A 21,022-nucleotide genomic window follows, 5' to 3' on the forward strand; every position below is an offset into this window, starting at 1 on the left:
ACTGTACCTCCTTACGAGCCAGCTGCTACTGCAGACTTAAAATTTCTTTCATGGAAAACAGCCTTCTTTTTAGCAATCACTTAAGCTAGAAGGATATCTGAATTACAGGCCCTTATGGCAGTGGCGCCTTTCATCGTCTTCCATGCGGAAAGGGTTTCTCTCAGGACCAGTCCATCTTTCATGCCCAAGGTGGTTTCCAGTGAGGCTCTTAATCAGTCCATTCATTTGCCAACCTTCTTTCCCAATCCACAGAACAAAGGGGAACGGAGTCTGCATTCCTTGGATGTGCACCGACAACTAAGATTCTACTTGGACAGGACTAAATCTCGAAGAAAATCTAAACAATTGCTAGTAGCATTTTGCTGCAGGGGCAGAGGGAAAGGCTATTTCAAAACAAACCATTTCTAAATGGATAAGCCATTGCATTCATTTCTGCTCCACCAGGGCTGCATCTACCTGTGCAGCCTTTCTCAGAGGTGTTCCTACCAGGGTTATCCTAGAAGCTGCTACCTGGAGTTCTGTACATACTTTCATCAAGCATCATCATTTACCAATTTTCTCTAAATCCAGAGCTGGCTTTGCCACTGCTGTCTTGCAGGGCCTTATAGCTGGCCCTAACGCTGTATAAATTCCTCTTCCCAAACATAGCTTTGGGAATCTACCCAAATGTAATGACTGCAACAGTGAAACACGAAGAACATAGTACAGTTGTGTACACTTACCATAAATGTAGATGTTCGAGTGTATTCACTGTTGCAGTCCTGGTTACCCTCCCTCCAACCCCCTAGGTTTTTCTGGCTATACCTCTCCTTTCCTTTATTATGCTTAAAAGCCTTTTTGGTGTACTTGCTTTTGGTTGGAGGTATACTTTTGTGTTTTTGTGTTTAATTGCTCCCCATTAGGGGGGCACCTGACATCTGTGGCAAGAAAAACTGATGTAATGGCGTCGGCTTCATGTTTTATACCCTGATGACCTGACGTCATGGAAGAAGGGACAGCAACTGACGCAGGACCCAAGACTTTGTTAATCAGGCCGACTGAGGGCAACCTGCCAGCAGATTACCCAAATGTAATGACTGCAACAGTGAATACACTCGAACATCTACATTTATGGTAAGTGTACACAACTGTACTTTCTGTTGTAATTCTCTTACCTTGTTGAAACCTATAGAGAAGGTTAAGGCAGAGCAATCTAACTGTATACCATCCGTGGGAAGAGGAGGTTTGCTTTCTTCCTTACCTGTACTTCATCTGAGTTGGCAGTAGAGAGCTTCCCTGAGGCCAGTATTGGTATAAAATCTACCTAAAGTAGATCACATTTAAGTGTGATGGCCCATATTTATAAATGCCAGTATACCTGCCAATTACATTTCCCAGTCAAAGCCAAGGCCCCATATTTTCTTAATTAGTGAGACCATTGTGCTTCTGTTTGTGTAACAAGCTTCACTTTTTTTCTGTGGCAATTCTCTGGCAAACTCAGAAAGTCTGAAGTTGTTTCTTAGGTCCCTGCTTCTCCGTAATACCACGTCTTTGTCATTGTAGTTTAAATTACCACAAAAGTTTCTTGAAAGGTTGGAAGCTCTGGATCTGGAAGCTGTGCAGCAGACTTACTCAGTAAAAAGTGGTCTGAGATATGTATCTTGTCATAAGTTGAAAGGGCTGCAGCCCTCCATTTCAGGCAGGCCATTGATCCTGAGTTTGTCATGGTAGCTCCTGTTCTGTACATCATCCAGTTTCAGCTCTGCTTTGTGAGTGATGTGCTGGAGCTGTTTAATCTGCTGGGAGTGGGTGCTGATCATATCCATATCTCTGTGTCAGATTTCTTTGCTAATGATCAAGCTGATCTGTGGACTCTCAAGTTGAATCTACTGCTTTATTACTGGGGTTACTACTGCAGTGATGTCATTAAATATTTGCTGTACTAGGGAAGTGAGAGCTGATAAAGATTCTTGATAGAACCTTTGTCCCAGTTCACCTCTGAGCATTGTGCAACCATACCTCTGTCCTGCTTTCCAATAATGACCACTGGCAAACACTGAAAAAAATTAATAAAACATAAAAGCCATTAAAACATAAAAATAAACAAACAAGGCTAATTATGACAAATGCAATCTTTGTAAAATAGTGACAGGTACAAGAGGAAGTGAGGAGCTCCTCATTCCTGATGGTACTTTTGTCTTCTGGTAAGTTCCCCTTTGAAGTAACTGGTTCTAGATTGGGAGAACTTTTGCATTTCTCAATGACTGGGGTTGGTAATTTCCTTAGAACTTGGTGGAAGGAAGGGAGTTTTTTCTGGTACTATTTGGTGTTCCCCCTTTTGAGCTGATCTCTGGTCTAGCCTGCTGTTCTTTACAGTGACTGCCTTTACTCTTGGGTAATTTGCCCTCCAAGAAGTGAGATCTCTACGGCTCCTGGGCCATAAGTGCTACCTTCCAAGTCAGCCTTCCTTGTCTGGGCCAGCTTTGCTGTGTTACCCAGTACCCAGCCTTCTTTATATTCCTGTGTAGCTGTCAGGCTACTTTCTTCTGGTTAGTTTTATTGCTTGAGATTTAACTGTGCCATAGGGTTCATTAAATGGCATCTTTGATATTAGATGTAGTGGATATTTGTTTAACTTCTGAGTCAGTCTTCAAGAAGGGGACCTGTCTTGATGCATCAGGAATAACTTCTCTCCATCCTGTTGTGTGGATGCTGTCCTTCAGCTAGACGTCTTTGTTGGATTTCCTGCAAGTCTGACAAATACATACTTCTTGATCACTAGAAGTGCCAAAGTTTCACTTCTGTTCTTTTTTTTTGCAGGAGCATGCTTGCTAATGGTATGAGTGTGGAGTGGTGGGCACGGGGAATAAGCTGATATAGATAGCTCTTGCTTTACATCATAGCATGTGTTACAGGCACCCGTCTGTCCTGCAGGTGGAACTTCCAGGGAAAAAAATCAACTGCTGGTTGCTGGATAGAATGAACCCAACCATAAGACCCATCAAGGAAGGTCCTTTTTGTGGATCTACCAATAGTAAGTTTGAACCTTTTATTTGTTCAGGCCATTGTTAAGCAGCATAGAAAATTCTGAGAGAGATGGCTACAAGGATATTGTCTCTGCATGGATGTGTGGATTCCATGACTTTTTGTTTAGCCCTAATATTAAACCTTACAGTGGTGGTAGTAGAAACAGGAAAATGATCATATGTACTTTGACTATTTAGGCAGTGTTTTATTTAACATTTTTTGAAGATTAGTGAATGGTACTATATGTGCTTACCAGATGCTGTACTTTTTTTTTAATTTGGAAGATGATTTGCTCATTTAAATTGACTTATTTAAAATGATTAAAAGCTTTTAGCATGCTGAGTTAATTCTCAAATGCAGCCTTCGCTTTTGGGAGGTTGTGTTGCTTAAGTTTGTTACTGTCATGTAAGTGTGTTTTTTAGAGATGTAGCCTTCATAAAGCAAAAAAAAATAAGTAAATAAATCACTGGTACACACAGTAGATGGCGATGTAGCACAATTCCCCCTGCGTTGATGTGCTAAGAATCACCACAGAGCCATTTGTCTACTCATAGTCATCCACATTCCCGAAAGTTTTACAGCTCATTATCTGGAAATTTGCTTGACTATACATTGCTCCATTGTGCCATTGGAGCTATGCAGTGGAGCAGCTACACCTTTTTTAACTATGTAACTCAATTGTTAGGAGGACCACAAATGGGCACTGCTCCCCATGTAGTCCATACACAGAACCACACACAGGCACTGTCCTCCATTCAAGGATATATCTGCACACACGTGCATGCACATGCAGACACAAATATAAATATATATAGACCCACAAACCTACATTTTCTTACATTCACGGTTGATGTACAGATGCATATAGACAAACTCACACATTGTCCAAGTTCTCTGTTTCTTTATTTCTCTCACACACACTTGTGTAGTCTTCCATTCTTACACACCATTACATATCTAAATTGGAAGTTTGTGTAGGGTAAAATGCCTCTTTTTCACAGTGGACAAAATCTGACCATCGATATGTATAGTTATACAGGCAATACCTGGATTCAGGACAAGATCTGTTTTTTTGTCTGTCCTTAAGTCAAATTTGTATACAAGTCAAAACAGATGCATATGGTTCTTATTAAATGTCAGTTAGTCAAATGTTTGCCTCAGTCTAGTATTTATTTTACTTTTATTTGCATATAAAACACTTTAGAAATGCTTCCAAATAAAAAAAAAATCTTAAACATAATACTGTATACTGTAGTAATAATACTGTAAGTACAGTGTAATAGTACAGTAACTATGTTCTTACACTACAGTACAGTAGAACGATCCATACAAAAAAAATAAAATTTGTTAAACTAACCTTTTTTTAAGCTTCACTTCACATTTCTGTACTACAGGCACCACCCACAAGTGTTTTCCACTCTTTCCTGAACTTTCAGACTTCTGCCAGCCCTCCTACTGTCCCCTAGACCCTAGTGAGCTGCAATATCATTTGCCCATTTTACTGTACAGTATAACTGCTTCAGTGTTGTACTGTACAAGACAACGGTCTTGACCAATCAGATGAACCAACACAGTGATCTCTTAACCAATCGGATCTCTTGTTCAATGTGAAGGCAGAAGTAACTGTTCTAACAAGATGTGCAAGCAGCTTCACAAATGTGGAAAAGGAAAGTACAACATAATTCTTTTTCAAGGTAAGATCTGGGCAGCTTTCAGGATTTTTATTTATTTTCATGTTATTTCCAACATTGCAGCAGCCCGTTCTTATCTATGGGTTGTCCTTACATCAGATGTCTGTAACCCGGGGACTGCCTGTACACCAAAAGAATACAGTGCACACCTAAACCATTGGATTCCTGCCTTGCCCAATACTTATGTAGTTCAGGTGTCTTTTTGTCTTTTGCTACACAAGTAGTGTAACAGGACAGCACACTGGGAAGTTGGTTATCGTAGACCCCTCTTGCTGACCACTGAATTAGCATTTGGGGCTCCAAACCATGCTGAATAAAGTGCACAGTAATGGTTATATACAATGGAGGAAATTGGAATAGTCCTGCAAAAAATGCATACTTCTCATACCAACTATAAATACCAAATATAGTATATTTGTAATTTTGTTTTAGGATGTCAAGTGCTATTCCCAATTTATTTTGTTAAATGCTTTCAGAGTAGATATTTTACAGTACTGCAGTTTGTCTCTGTTACCTGATATTGTTGTTACCCTGCAGTTTGTCTGTAGAGTTTGTACCTCTACTAAATTGGTTGCCTCATGGGAGTTTGTCTGTTTTTGGGTCACTTCTCACTTAATGGTAGCAAAGATATGTAGATGATTTGTAGGTTGTGGACTCCAATCTTTCTTCTTGTGCTTAAACTGACTTTTTGGAACTTTTGGTTTTTGTAACACCGTTGTACTGTGATGTAAATGTGATTGAGATTTGTATTTTTATTAAGTGTGCGATTTATTTTATTTGCTTCACTAGGCATCTTTTTGTAGTTTGAAATTTATTTCACTTTTTACACAAGTTATTTTGGTAGTCTAACAAAGTTATTTGTAGCAACTTCCTATATTCTAGACATTTGTTGTATGTCAGGCAATTGATCTTTATCTCTGAAAAAGAAAAGTACAGCCAGACAGTATCTTATACACCCCTCAGCTTTTGGCATTTTGAAACAGTGTTAATGCTGGCTTTGTTTGCTGCCATTCTGTTTTGCAGTCACTTTGAAGCCCATCACTTTAACCGTCCAAACAAACATTCTTCCTGATGAAAGATGAAGCCATCAGACCCAAAGCTTATGGGAAAGGGGAATAGAAATGTAAATGTGTGTCATTTTTGGTGTAACATTTTATTATTACTTTTTATGTAGTGTATGAGAATGATGATCAGTTGCTATGGAACCCAGACTTCCTTCCCGAAGGTGAAGTGGTAGATTTTCTTGCTGAAGCTTCCAGGCGAACAGGAGAAGAAAAAAATGTTGATGCAATTCCAGAAGGATCTCATATCAAGGACAATGAACAGGTTAGCAAACTAAATGCACAAACTAGTTATATTTATTTGCTAGCTAAGGTAAGGCTAAGTATTGCATGACTTCTGCAGTGCATGGATGAGAACTAAGAAGACTGAGGGATTTCCTAAAATGTCATTTCATACAGTTGGGAGGATTTTCTCTGAGATGATCTTTTCTTTCTATTTGACGGTAAGCTTTCTGCTTCACCACTAGCCCTTAGGTAGAAAAATATTGAGCAGTTTGCTGATGCTGTACAGCTGTGCTCATACCTTTTTTCTTTTTCAAAAGGTGAAATATAAATAATTATTTTCTTTGTTTTGTATTTGTAACAGTATTTATACTACAAGGAAGTGTATTTTAAAGTAAGCTGCAGTTATGTTATGTAGTATTTTCATTGCCACGTTGCTGGAGAATTTTGGGGAGCTTATTTAGCATCCTTGTTTGCATTGCTTCTTTATGCTTTCACAGTGTGCAAAACTAATGAGTAAAAAGCAAATGTAGTGCATGGAATGCCATGATTGCACTCTACAAACAAGAAAAAGAGAAACTTGTTAAGCACCCCTAATCACTATTAAGATCAAGACTAACATGGCAAAGAACAGTGGCAGAAAATAAAACAGCTTTAAAGCTGTCTGATACTTTGCTGTACCATACTTGTAAACAAAAGATTGCCAAAATTGAAGCATTTAATGGCTTTCAAAGCTACTCTTTCTTCAGAGGGACAGTTCACCTTTGATTGATGTTTGATAACACTTAGTATTTTTACAGTCTTTCACCAGTTGAATACTTTGCACTCTTGTACTTTTTTCTATAACATGTAGCACTTGCAGCAGGTATGAAACTCCATGCAGTACAAATAATTGCAACTGACTTCACCAGTAATAACCATTATTAAGTGTTCTTGACCTGGATACCAAGATTCACCTTTCGAGCTTCGCTCTTGATGTGTATTTCTTGGCATCTATGTCTTGAACACGTAATAAGTTGGCTGTGATCAGAGGCCAGATTGTAATCATCTATTTGCATATCATTTTAAGTACCATATAGCACAACAAAACTAATACTCTCACCCTGCACTTTGTGATAATGTAGTGAATCTCATTAAATCATAATGTAAGTTAAAAACATCAAAAAAAATAGTAAGCCAGAGATGTTACTGTGTAATACCTCAAACCTCCTTCGAAGAAAGTGTATGGGAAATACGTAGATGATCCAAGGACATACAAGTGTTTCAACTACGTGGCTTCTGAATGGCCATGACTTTTTATTTTTTTACAAGTGTTTATTAAGGCATTATGGCTAGTAAAGCCAAACCCCAAGAGCTGTAGACATGATGTGTTTCACCCTTTTTTATGATGTCATAGCTGAAACACTTGTATGACCTTTCCATTTTTATTGCATAGTTATTTAAATTGTGCAGCATGAAAAACAGTAACAACATAAATTTGAAGAAAATAGAGTATGCAGAAGTGATCTATTTTTTTATTTGCAGTTGAGTATATGTTAGTAGGTTTGCCTTTGTAGATAAGAAGGAAGGTTGCAAGGGAGCCTGCAAACTAGTAGGTATAGCTGTTATTAAACATCTCCAAAAAGACTATCCAGCTATCTATAACGGATACTTTTTAACTTTTCCTGATAAGTTATATAACTTTTGCATCAGCTTAACATCTCTGAGTGTTCTCTCCCCCCCCTTTCACCTTCAACATATTGATCAGCTGACCTCACCCTATCACCTGGCAACCAAAATTTGGAGCTGTAGTTGGAGAAACATACCAATGGTAATAAGTGTTTTTTAAACAATAAAAAGTTTATTTGGGCCAACAGTAATAAACTCAACAGATGAACAAAAAGTAAACTGTTTAAAACCCTCATACCATTTTCTCATTATTTCTTTTTTTTTAAATTGTGACATAATTCAACTGTTGTATCATTGGCTGATTATCTTTCTTGATCCATATTTCCAACACTTTCTTTATTAAAATGTCCATATTTCTATAGTCCATAATTTCACTTAGACTTCTCCACCTTTGTCCATGTATCTTCCCAAATATTGCATTAAATATAAAAACATTTTTGTAATATAAAAACATTTCGTTAGAAGTATTGTCACAAGAAATATCAAACAGTAGAAGCAAAAAAGGACAGAAAATTTAGTAGCTCAACTGGATTATTTTTTATCTTATTTTCTCCTGTATGAAATGTTCGCCAATCTTAATTACCTTTTATAACTAATTAATTTGTATTCCCAACATGGTTCTAAATAAATTCTTCATTACAAACTAATGTGTCATTTACTAGTCATTTTCCTTTACATTTTACATGGTAACCACCTGTCAATATGTTTCTGTAATGATGTTTCCTTTGCTAACCTACATTTTCACATTTCTGTTCTCATTTCGGTTTCATCCATCAGGAATATCATAGCTGTTTGTCCACACACTCTGTAGAATGAAGGGCGGGCAAACTCTATCTGAAATAGTGCTGTTGATGATTATGGGTAAGGGGTAGGGCTCGAGCTACAGGTCCAAGGATTTAGAAGTGGCTGAAGTGGGATCCGAGACCCATCAGTTGAGGAAGGATGAAAACAGACAACACACATGCATAGTTATGGTGAGTATATAAGTTTTATTTTTAGTGTTACCATAGATTGATTTTTTTAGTTACTTCTGTTGTTTGTAGTGTGTTAGATGTATATTTATGTATGTGTATATAGATATATTGTGGTGACCCCTAACCGGGATAAGCCGAAAGACACAACACAACATATACATATATTTTTTATTTTATTTAATTGGCATTTGTTTACCGGGAAGGTCCAACTGGGCATGAATCCCATTTTCAGTGGAGGCCCAGGCAGAAAAGCTCCAACATACATCGTTCAGTTAATAAACTACATAATATTATCTCATGAAGTGCAGTAACAAACAGTAGAATCGACATACAGGACAAAGTCAAAAGGTTCAGAAAATCATACAGTGAATAGTAAACAACAGTAATAGGATATTAAATGCCTAGTAAAGTACAATCAGTAGTGATAACCAGTTGTAAAGATGTTAAGCATTTTAAATATGGATAAAAGACTAAGAGAAAGGAAAGAGATTATGCAGTTTGGGGAAGATTAGGAAATGGAGTTAAATTACGGAGGTGTCAGAGAAGTAGCTGGTGCTTTGGCTAATAAGAGAAGGGAGGAAAGGAAAGGGGGATAAAGAGGAGCAGGGGAAAGAGATGGAAGAAGGGAAAGGAAGGAAGAGGAAAGAGAGGTGAGAGAAAGGAAGAGAAGGAAGGAGTAATTGGTAGTGTCAGCCTGGTATAAGACTTGTACAGAGCCAAGAGTTGAGGAGAAATCTCTTTAGAGATTGCTTGAATATGTGACTACATGACATTGCCCTAATATCTGTAGGGATACTGTTCTAGACATTGGCTACTGAATAGGAATATAGGTAGTGACTGAAAGATTATTTTTTGGTTTATGGATTTCAAAGAGGTGTTTCTTAGATGACAGAAGAGGGCGATTAGGGAGGTAATGGTTAAGAAGGTGCTAGTTGCTGGGCAGGATGAGGATTTGTATACCATTTTATGAGCAAGGAGGAATTGGGTGAACTTGAGGTAGTAAGGTAAATCAAGCCATTTTAAAGATCAGAGTGCGGAGCAGTGTGGGAGCTGTATGACTGGCAGCAAATCTAGCTACTTGGTTATAGCAAAGCTCAAGTTTTGATCTTGGGGAGATCTGAATGTTGGTGGGGATATATATATATATATATATATATATATATATATATATATATATATATATATATATATATATATATATGTATGTGTATATATATATATATATATATATATATATATACATATACATAACACACACACACACACACATATAAATATATGTATATATATATATATATATATATATATATATATATATATATATATAGGTCTCCAGAAGTATGAAATCGCACATAACCGAAGACCAGATGCCTGAGACGAGAACACTGAATCACTGAATCTTCAAATAAACGAATGACCACATAGCCAGCAGGTTTCCATGGTAAGTAACCACTGGGCCAAAAACTCACGTTCACACAATGTAACCTGAACTGACTCTGTGGCCTAAAATATGTCTCCTTGCAAATTCTACAGAGTCATACAACTGTTTCTGGATACGTATGTCTTTTGACCTTGATAATTGTATCAGAGTATTTTTTACTACTATTTTGTTAAAACATCACAAACTTAACTAGTTTCTGTTAATATTAATATTAATTTAGATTTACTATACTGTATGTACATTACAAACATTATTAGTTTTTTAACGTTTGTTAGTATTGTTAACTTTTCTCTACTGTATGTCAGGAGCTTTTCTCCCTGGAACTGCCCAGTCGGACATTACCCAATAAACAAAAATAAATAAAATAAAATGCACCACACCATCTACAACCCCCACCCCACTCACCTCCAACTAAATATACCAACTCTGGGTTCACACTACAGTGAGGAAAAGGGTAAATTTCCCCTTGGTGGCCCAGTGGTTACTTACCATGGAAAACTTGTCGGCTGTGTGGTTGGTCTTGTAACTGAAGTTTCATTATTCTCATCTCGGGCATCTGGTCTTCAGTTATCTGTGATTTTGTGCTTCTGAAGTAGACTCGTGTGTGTGTGTGTGTGTGTGTGTATGTGTGTGTGTGTGTGTGTGTGTGTGTTGTGTGTTCTTTCATAGGATAGATATAAGCTTTTTTTGCTAATGTTATAAGCATTTTCTTCTGAAGTCAGAAAAGTCTGCAGGTTTTAAAAAGTGTTCCCCCTGTGCAGGATCCGCCTCACTACCCACACTCTCTTTGTGTGCACTGTTTAGGGACTTCCCACTAACAGGACTCCTGCTGTACTTATGCTGCCTTCAGCGCAATGACTCTCCGGGAAAGTAAAGAAACACTTGTACTGAAAGGACTCCTTTTACTTCATACAGGGTCAAAAATATCTTCAGATCCAAAGGCACACTTTATCGCTCCTTCTGCTGATAAGAAAAGAGAAAAACAGAGAGCTAGAGAGAGACAGCGATAGAGATAATTCAAAGGAAAAGCATAAGGAGAAACAGTCTGAAAAAAATGACAAGAAGAACATGTTGACAAACCTAAGAAAAGGTCTCCAGATCTGACTGCTATTTTGGATCTGGCACCTAAGATATCAAGGCAGTCGGATCCTACTGCATCCAGGATCCAAACTCCTTCCCTGAAAACTTCCTTTTCTCCAAGGTGGATCATCCCCTAGTCTCCAATCTCCAGATTCTTTAAAGCTACCATTGAGACCTACATCAGTAGGTTCTTCTTCGAGGTCTGGTCAGTCCATTAGAAGCCTAACCAAATTGGATGTCAACCGTATGTTCAGGAAATTTCTGAGGATACAGATTCAGCTGAGAGTATTCCCGGGTCCATCCCTGATGAGAAGACCATGATCAGACCTTTCGACATGGGCCATGTTTGTTCCAATGCTATCTCCCTTTTTGCATCCATTGCATATAAGATCTAACTCCCCCCTCGCTGTGCAGGTCTCAGACCTGATAGCCATGGGAGTTTCAGGTTCAACTTCTTCTTACTTTCTCAACACTGATGCATTCAAGTCAAGTAGAGTCCCAGAGCCAGAACATCAGAATCAGAGCCCCAGTGGTGAAGTCTATTCCAACATTTTCTGGGCTGTCTCTACCACTTAGAGCTTCGGCCCTGTATAGCTCAGGCCCTGTATAGCTCAGTCTTGAGGTCCTCCTCGGAGCAGTCCATCTTTGGAGTCAAAAAGACCAGCAATTCAGCTGAAATGGATGGTTCTTCCTTGGCTTCATTGGCTGAGTCAGCTTTTGAGGCTGTAAAGAGAGCCTTGGCTGGGCGAAGAAGATTGATGCATACACAGAGTTCAGCTCCATCCCGACTCTTACTGGACCTTGTACCTTCTTCCTCTCATTCTGGTTGACAGGGACAGACAGATCCAATTAGCCTTGAGACCACTTGCCATTTGAGTTCCACTTCTGACTCTGAGGTGTCTCCTTCAGAAGCCCCAAGGCACATTCCACAGAAGAGGACTTGCAAGCAGGAGCATATTGACTTCTCTCCTAAGTGTGTCACTGAGGGCACCAACTTAAACGATGGAGAAGGTTCCCTAAGGTCTCCCCTCCCCCGAAGATGTCTCTTTTGGAGATATTCTGAACTTGATGGGACAGTCCACTGAAGCTTCTTTTTATAAGTCGCTGCGTCCGCCCCTTCAGTGTCCTGAGTGGTCCCATCTCCTGACGCCTTAATTGATCTCATTGTCCAGAAGGCTTGGAAAGAACCTGATGTGACAGAGCCTATCCCAAAAAAAGCCGGACAAGATTGTAGTTGCCCCTGAAGATAAAAACATTCATCCAGGGGTCCTCCAGTAGATGCAGTGGTGGTAGCAGCAGCCATAAAAAAGGAACGTCTGAAGAAAGTTCCTCTGTCCATCCCCTGAACAGGGAGTCAAGGGCATTGGACAGAATGGAGAAACGGGCCTACGCTTCTCCAGTATTTGCAAACTGAGTGCAGAACCATCTAGCACACTTGACATGATTCCAAAGGGACTTGATCAAGGAGCTTTTGAAGTCCCTGTTGGATAGCTTACCTATGGACATCCAGAAAACCGTTGATGCCCAAATGTCTACCCTACAGTCTTCCTCGAATGTGACCATGAGACTATTATCTAGTGCAGCAGATGGTACAGCAAGGACATCTGGTACAGATATTATCATGCAATGTCATGCCTGGATGCAGCTATGTGATTTCATTGAAACTCAAGACGTCTTTCATAAATGTCCTCTATGATCGTTCCACTTTATATGGACCAAAAGTGAAAGATACACTTACCAAGAGTGAACAAGATGATAAGACCTTGTCTGTCATAAGAATCTATTTTACCAATCCTCAAATATCCCTTTCCAGGAATCAAAGAGGAGGGAGGAAAATGTGGTTCAAGAAATCCCTAGGTTTCTAACAGGACACTCCTGAGGGCAGGAGTCCCAGAGGCAGAGGAGGCAACCACACTAGATGTAGCCCATGAGGCATAGACTGTCTGCAAACTCAAGGTTTGCATGGGCCATTCACTGAGAAACGTTATCAGCATCCCTAAACGTTTGCCAGATTGCTGCTCTCTGGAGGCAGTTGGAGATGCTTTTCTTTTACCCAAGAGCAAGACTAAAGATTTCTGATACTCCATCCAGTCAGTTGGAATATGCTGCTGTACAAAAGAGCCCCCCCCCCCCCCCCCCGACCGACACAGGAGATCTCAGCAATCTAGATCAGTATGTCAAACAGACAAAATTCTGGATGGCCTCAGTACAGTCCATTCTACCTCCTTTGAGGAAGGATGAGTGGATGTGCTCCAATGATCTCCAGGGTACCTACTATCATTTCTAGATCCAGAGGCGATCCAGGACTTTTCTCTGCTTCCAACTCGAAGCCAGTCACTGTAAGTTCAGAATGCTGCCATTCAGTCTCACCACAGCCCCCCAAGTATTCACCAAGATAGTGGCATTTGTCAGCTTATCTCCGACTACAAGGGATCCAAGTCTTCCCTTATTTAGACAATTGGCTTCTGACTGCTACTTCCAGATATCTACTGTTACAATACTAGCCAGTCATTTTATCAGTGGCAACTCACTTGGGAATATCAGTAAACCTAAACAAAAACAAATTATTCCCCTCTGAGTATAGAATTCATAGGCTACCACATAGACATAGTACACCAGATAGCAAAACTTCCCCTGACAAGAGTCAAATCTTTAAGGTCTGTAGTCCTCCAATAGCTAAGATCCCCTCAACCTCTAACACGACTCATTCTTCAACTTTTAGGACTAATGGCCTCCTCTGTAAATCTGGTTCCTTTGGCCAGATGTCTCATGAGAGTTCTTCAGTGGATGCTAGCTGTACAGTGTTCACAGAAACTTCAACCTCTTCACAACCAGATTCGTGTGATGCAGGTTTACAGTGATCATATACAATGGTGGAGTAAGTCTCAGACAGTTTTTCAGGACGCATCCTTCTGTCCCCCTACTCCCAAAGCCACAGTCACTATGGAGGGTGGCATTATAAAGGAAAGACAGCTCAAGGGATGTGGTCATCAACAGATACCAGACTCCACATCAGTCTTGGAGTTGAGAGTGGTCCTGCTAATGTTACAGGCTTTTCAGGACCTCCTACCAAAGAATGTGATAACCATTCACTCAGACGATATGTCAGTGGTTTGGTACATCAACATACAAGGTAGAACACACCCGTACCCTCTTTGCCAGGTAGCCATAAGAGTTTGGCAGTGGACGATGCCTTTAAACAGCTTTCTCATAGCAACACACATACCTGGAATGTCAAGTATTCTGGTGGACAAATTAAACAGAACTATATTATTGCTTCACTAGTGGTGTCTCAACAACTTTTGCAAAATTGGAACAGTCTTTCTATGATCTCGCAGCTCATCAAGTCTCATGCTAAAAAAATGATGCACTTCCATGACATCAAAGTCAACATTCTCTGCATGAAGCTGTTGCGTTGTATTTCTGGGCAGTCTGGATAAAGTATCAGCTAGATAAAGAAGTCTGCCTTTTGTATAGACCATTTTGTAGTTGTACTTTTGCAATTTGACCATCATTCTTTGTAATCTCACTGGAGCTGAATGCATAATTTTCTTTAAATAGTAACTAAAGGTTGATTCATAGTTCATAGGTTGGTACTAGGCTATCAGCCCAAGGGCGTATACAAGCCTTGCCATAACAATTCCCTGGCTATTTCTTCCCACACTTTTTACTTCCTTGGACCCCTGTCTAGCAGGGTGACTGATGTGATCCCTGGGGTGAAATTCCTTTCCCCCATCCAATCGTCAAGGTTCCTTTTGAAGAGGGCCAAAGAGGCGCGCTACTTGACATGTATAGGCAGTCTGTTCCAAAGTCTGGGGAGTCTCTGGGTCAGTAACCTATCCCTCCAGCATGTTTTGTTTATTGTGATGACAAGGTTTAGATCCCTGGAGCGTGTGGCTCTGAGGAATTGGGATTTCTTTAAGTGTAACATGTCCAACAGCTCTGGGTTTGACATGGCCTTGTATGTTGAGCAGAGATCGCCTCTGAGTAGACGATATGTAGCAGAGTATAGCTGGAGTTTTTTATTGCAGTCAGCATAGGGCATCTGCTTTAGGCCTGTAATTCTTTTAGTGAGGTATTTCTGCGGCCTTTCCAGTTGTTGCAGATGTCTTTAGAGGTACATACAAATGGGGCGTTGTATTCTATTATGGGTCTAATGAGGGATGAGTACAGTGGGACAATGACCTCCTTTTTTCTGGAAGAAAAGCCCTTAGTGATGATGTGTGCCACATAGAATGATTTCCTGACTGTTGTGGCGATGTGGTTATCGAAGGTGAGACCACTGTCCATCTGTGTCCCTAAGTCTCTTATCACACTTTCAGTGTTTAGTGTACTGTCACCTATGTGGTAATTCACGGGTACATGTTTTTTTCCAAAGGGGATAACTATACATTTCTTGGCATTGAGCTTGAGCCCATGGCTCTGGCACCAAGCATCTGTTTCTGTAAGGCCCTTTTGTAGATTATCCACATAATTTGGGGGATTCAGTAATAGCTCCCAGTTTGCCGTCATCTGCGAACTTTGTTAGCCAGAGTCCCTTAGTTGTGGCCTGTACTTCAGAGACGTAGATGCCAAACAAGAGCGGTCCCAGGACTGAACCCTGAGGTACCCCACTTGTCTGGAGCTGGATTTGGAGTCTGCTACTTTTACAGTGTGGGTTCTGTCAGTAAGCCAGTTGGCAACCCATCGAGTGACATAGGGATTAATGCCCAGTTTAGTAAGTTTATCTATGATTCTAGAGTGGAAGATGGTGTTAAAGGCCTTGGCGAGGTCCAGATAGGCTGTGTGGACCATCTTACCCTTGTCCACGGCTCTGGAGACTGATTCGAAGAAGTCAGTCAGGTTCAGGAGACATGATCGGCCCTTCACGAACCCAAACTGGGTGGGGTCCAGGGTTTGAAGGTTGCCAATTTCTTTGTTTATAAGTTCCATGATAATATGTTCCGTAGCCTTGCAGATCAGGCTCGTCAGACTGATGGGGCAGTAGTTCCTGGGATCCAAGGTAGATCCCCCCTTGTGGAGTGGGATAACTGTAGCTGTGTGCCACTCAGTGAGCACGAAGCCTGAGGTGAGGCTATGATTAAACATGACACTTAAGTGAGGTGCCAGTTCATTTTGTAGTTCGTGTAGTACACCGCCCAGGATGTCATCTTGTCCCATGGATGCTGTATTCGTAGCTTTGGGGAGTGCATTGTTTACCTGTGTGGCCGTTATTACCAGAATTTGGCAATCTTCCGGTATTTAGATGGGCCATTTAGGGGGTGAAGTTGGCACTGAATCGATCTGCCAGGATATTGGCAATATCCTTGGGATCGGTATATTTAATGCCATTCTGTTGTAGCTCAGAGCAGATCTGAGCATTGGCGTTTAGATTCTTGACATAGTTATAGAATGCCTTGTGGTTGTCTTTGGAATCTTTGGAAATTTTATTTTCGTAACTAGCTTTGGAGGATTTTGAGGGATTTCAGCTTCTTACTGAGGCTGGTAAGTGAGATTTTTGCATCCTGGGATTTTCCTCTTTTCTGCTTTTCTTGTGATCAGTTTCAATCTTAATATCTCTTCCATAAATATAATCATGAAACTTTGAACATGGAAATACTATAGCCAAAAGTTCTTTCTCAATTTGAGCATATTGCATTTCACTTTGGGCAAGAGTTCTTGATGCACAGGCTACTGGTCTGCCTTCCTGAGGAATGACTGTGCCAAGACCAAATTTTGAAGCATCACAGGAAAGAGTTACTGGTTTATTGACGTCATAGTATCTTAATGTAGGTAGGGTGGCAATTTTCTGCTTGAGGTCTTCAAATGCTTTCTGATGCTGTTCCAACCACAACCATGTAACATTTTTGCACGTTAGCTCTGGAGAGGTGGCAAAGGCTAAGGATAAGGCGTATAGAGAGTTGTATGAAAGGTTGGACACTAAGGAGGGACCGAGCTAGGAAAGATGTGCAGCAGGTAAGGGTGATAAAGGATAATGAGGGAAACGTACTCACTAGCGAGGAGAATGTGTTGAACAGATGGAAGGAGTACTTTGAGGGGCTGATGAATGAAGAGAATGAGAGAGAGAGAAGGCTGGATGATGTGGGGATAGTGAATCAGGAAGTGCAATGGATTAGCAAGGTGGAAGTAAGGATAGCTATGAAGAGGATGAAGAATGGAAAGGCTGTTGGTCCAGATGACATACCTGTGGAAGCTTGGAGGTATTTAAGAGAAATGGCAGTGGAATTTTTAACCAGATTGTTTAATGAAATCTTGGAAAGTGAGAGGATGCCTGAGGAGTGGAGAAAAAGTGTTTTGGTACCGATTTTTAAGAATAAGGGTGATGTGCAGAGCTGTAGTAACTACATAGGGATAAAACTGATCAGTCACAGCATGAAATTATGGGAAAGAGTAGTGGAAGCTAGGTTAAGAAGGGAGGTGATGATTAGTGATCAGCGGTATGGTTTCAGGTCAGGAAAGAGCTTTACAGATGCGATGTTTGCTCTGAGAGTGTTGATGGAGAAGTACAGAGAAAGACAGAAGGAGTTGCATTGTGTCTTTGTGGACTTAAAGAAAGCATATGACAGGGGTCCTAGAGAGGAGTTGTGGTATTGTATGAGGAAGTCAGGAGTGGCAGAGAAGTATGTAAGAGTAGTACAGGATATGTACAAGGGTAGCGTGACAGTGGTGAGATCTGCAGTGGGAGTGACAGATGCGTTTAAGGTGGAGGTGGGATTACATCAAGGATCAGCTCTGAGACCTTTCTTATTTGCACTGGTGATGGACAGGTTGACAGACAAGATCAGACAGGAGTCCCCGTGGACTATGATGTTTGCAGATGACATTGTGATATGTAGAGAGAGTAGGAAACAGGTTGAGGAGACCCTGGAGAGGTGGAGATATGCTCTAGAGAGGAGAGGAATGAAGGTCAGCTGGACTAAGATGGAATATGTGTGTGTGAATGAAAGGGAGGATAGAGGAATGGTGAGGATGCAGGGAGTAGAGTTGGCGAAGATGGATGAGTTTAAATACTTGGGATTAACAGATCAGAGTAATGGTGAGTGCGAAAGAGAGGTGAAGAAGAGAGTACAGTCAGGGTGGAGTGGGTGGAGAAGAGTGTCAGGAATGATTTGTGACAGACGAGTACCAGTAAGAGTGAAAAGGAAGGTCTACAAAAGGGTAGTGAGACCAGCTATGTTATATGGGTTGGAGACAGTGGCATTGACAAGAAGGCAGGAGTCAGAGCTGGATGTGGCAGAGTTAAAGATGTTAAGATTTGCACTGGTTGTGACGAGGGTAGAGAGGATTAGGAATAAGTATATTAGAGGGTCAGCCCAGGTTGGACAGTTTGGAGACAAAGCCAGAGAGGCGAGATTGCGTTGGTTTGGACGTATGCTGAGGAGGGATGCTGGGTATATTGGGAAAAGGATGCCAAGGATAAAGCTGCCAGGTAAGAGGAAAAGAGGAAGGCCTAAGATAAGGTTTATAGATGTGGTTTGAGAGGACATGCAGGTGGTTGGTGTGACAGAGCAAGATGCAGAGGACAGGAAGAAATGGAAACAGGTGATCCGCTGTGGCGACCCCTAACCGGGAAAAGACAAAAGAAGAAGAAGCTCTTTCAAAGGTGCTGTCAACTCACTGAAGTCTGGTGTAAGCTTGCCTAAATAGTTGATCATACCAAGAAAACATTGCAGAGCCTGAACATTATCTGGTGCTGGCATCTCAAGAGTGGCTGCTTGCTTGGGCGGGCCTGGTTGCAAGCCAGTGCTGGTAAATAAATGACCTACATATGTAACTTCTGGTAGTCTGAATTTGCACTTCAGAGGATTGAGCTTTAAGTTCATTTCACATGTTCTGTGTAGAACTCTCTTAAGGTGTTTGTCATGCTCTGTTTCACCATTACAACCAATAAACCATCTACTGTTATGGCACAAGGATAACCTGAAACTATTTGCTCCATTGCATACTTAAAGACTTCACTTGCAGAATTTATTCCAAATGGAATCCTGAGGAATCTATATCTGCTCAATGGGGTACTGAAAGTAGTAATGAGGATTTGCGATCAAGCATCACTTGCCAAAATGAACTTTTTGCATCTAAGACAGAAAAAACAGTGGTATTTGATATTAGGGCTGCAACTTCCTCGACTGTACCCATTGGACGATACGGTCTCTTTAATGCTTTGATCAAATCTCTTGGCTCAGTACATATTCTGATTTCATCTGAGCCTTTTTTTTTTTTGTGGGCTGCTACCATGGACAGCACCCATTCAGTTGGTTCTCTGACTGGACAAATCACACCTTGTTGCACCATTTTATCCATCTGAGCTTTGACTTTATTCTGCATAACTGCCAGAACTTTTGTTGCTAGTCTGACTACTGGACTGACCTCTGGGTCTAACTTCATGGAATACACAACTGGAAGTTTGCCCAACTTGTCATCGAAAACATCAGCGTTCTCTGAGAAAATAGCTTCAGTAAAACTAGAATTGGAGATGTGCTTATATGTTAAACTTCTTTGGTAAAAGAAAGCAGATTTATTCTCAAACTGTCTCTGAGACCCAATAATGACTGCATAGGTCTTCGAACCACATAGAATAACAAGCTGTAACAGTACCTTGCCAAATAACATAAAATCACCACTGAACCTTCGGTTTGAATTTCTTCACCTCCATAAGCAACAAGTTTCGCACAACTAGCCATATTGAGTTGTTCATTAGTTCTCACTTTAGCAAAAGTAGCTGATGACATAACGTTACACTTTGATTCAGTGTCTACTTTGAGCTCAGTGGATTTACCATTGATCTGGACAGTACAAAATACTTCATTTTTCTTGTCAACAAATTCACTGCATCAGCCTTTTTATCAAGTACTGATACACCACCACCAAAATTCTACTTGATCAGTTTGCTTTTTTGAGTGACCTTTCTTTATAACTGTGTGAGGTTTACTTGATTTGAAAATGGTTCCATTTGTTTACACTTGTGGCATTGCTGACCAAATGCTAAGCATTTCTGTCTTTTAGACTCATGATTTGCACCACAGTTGTGACAGTTAACAATAAAGCTGGATTTGGGTTTTGCTGACTCACGCCTATACTGCACTGAGCATGCTCCTTTCTTAGAACTTACTGGAAAACTACTTGGCTTCCCTAGTGAACCAGAAGGGGCTGTGGCTGCCATGTGCTTAGGCTTGCTTTTGCTCACCACGTGTTGCATGCTGTCTACATTTGCTCTGGAGCTTGCTGAAACCATACTCTTACCAGTTGCAAGCATACTTGTGTGCCTTTCTGTAACTTCATGGATTTGACAAATCTCAATACTTTTACTCAATGTTAAATCACTGTCACAAAGCAAAATCTTTCTCACAGCAGCGTTAATAATACCACACATGAGCCTGTCCTTTATTAACTCATCTTTTAAATCACCAGACCGAGACATTTTAGCTTTGTTCTTCAGGTCAGTTATATAAGCTGCAAAACTTTCCCTGGTTTCTGATCTCTTGTATAAAGCAAATGTCGCTTTAATGTAATATTTGTCTGAGGGTTACACATTTCCCAGAATTTGTACTTCAAACATTAGGGGTCTTCTTATGATTCATACACAAATGAATGCTCTCGTTCATTGGCCTCTGACCCAGCTAAGTTTAGCAAATTGAATGCCCTAGTGCATGCATCTTTGCCAGAATAAGCTGCTTGTCTAAAAATATCGTATTCTTGCTCAGATATTTTCCAACTCTCTGCAATATTCTGATCAAACACAAGTGGTTCTAGCTTTCGAAATCCATCTGCCATATTAACACATGCCTCTGAAGGCTTTTGCACATGCCTCTGAAGGCTTTTGCAAATATACACGAACATACACACATATGCCAGAACTTTATGCCAGTATTTTCAACTTTG

General features: G+C 40.5%; 1 protein-coding gene across 3 annotated transcripts in view; it reads left to right on the top strand.

Annotated features, from left to right (window-relative positions):
* MIER1 (MIER1 transcriptional regulator) overlaps positions 1-21,022 on the top strand; it is a 1,388,802-nt gene that overhangs the window by 353,648 nt on the left and 1,014,132 nt on the right. For all 3 annotated transcript variants that reach the window (XM_044085588.1, XM_044085589.1, XM_044085590.1), the window contains exon 6: positions 5,872-6,023. In XM_044085588.1, coding sequence (XP_043941523.1) covers positions 5,872-6,023 — 152 coding nt within the window. The remainder of the gene's footprint in view (positions 1-5,871; positions 6,024-21,022) is intronic.

This window comes from Protopterus annectens, chromosome 10.part0, assembly GCF_019279795.1.
Source record: "Protopterus annectens isolate FY-2018-M chromosome 10.part0, PAN1.0, whole genome shotgun sequence".
Taxonomy (NCBI): Eukaryota; Metazoa; Chordata; order Ceratodontiformes; family Protopteridae; genus Protopterus; species Protopterus annectens.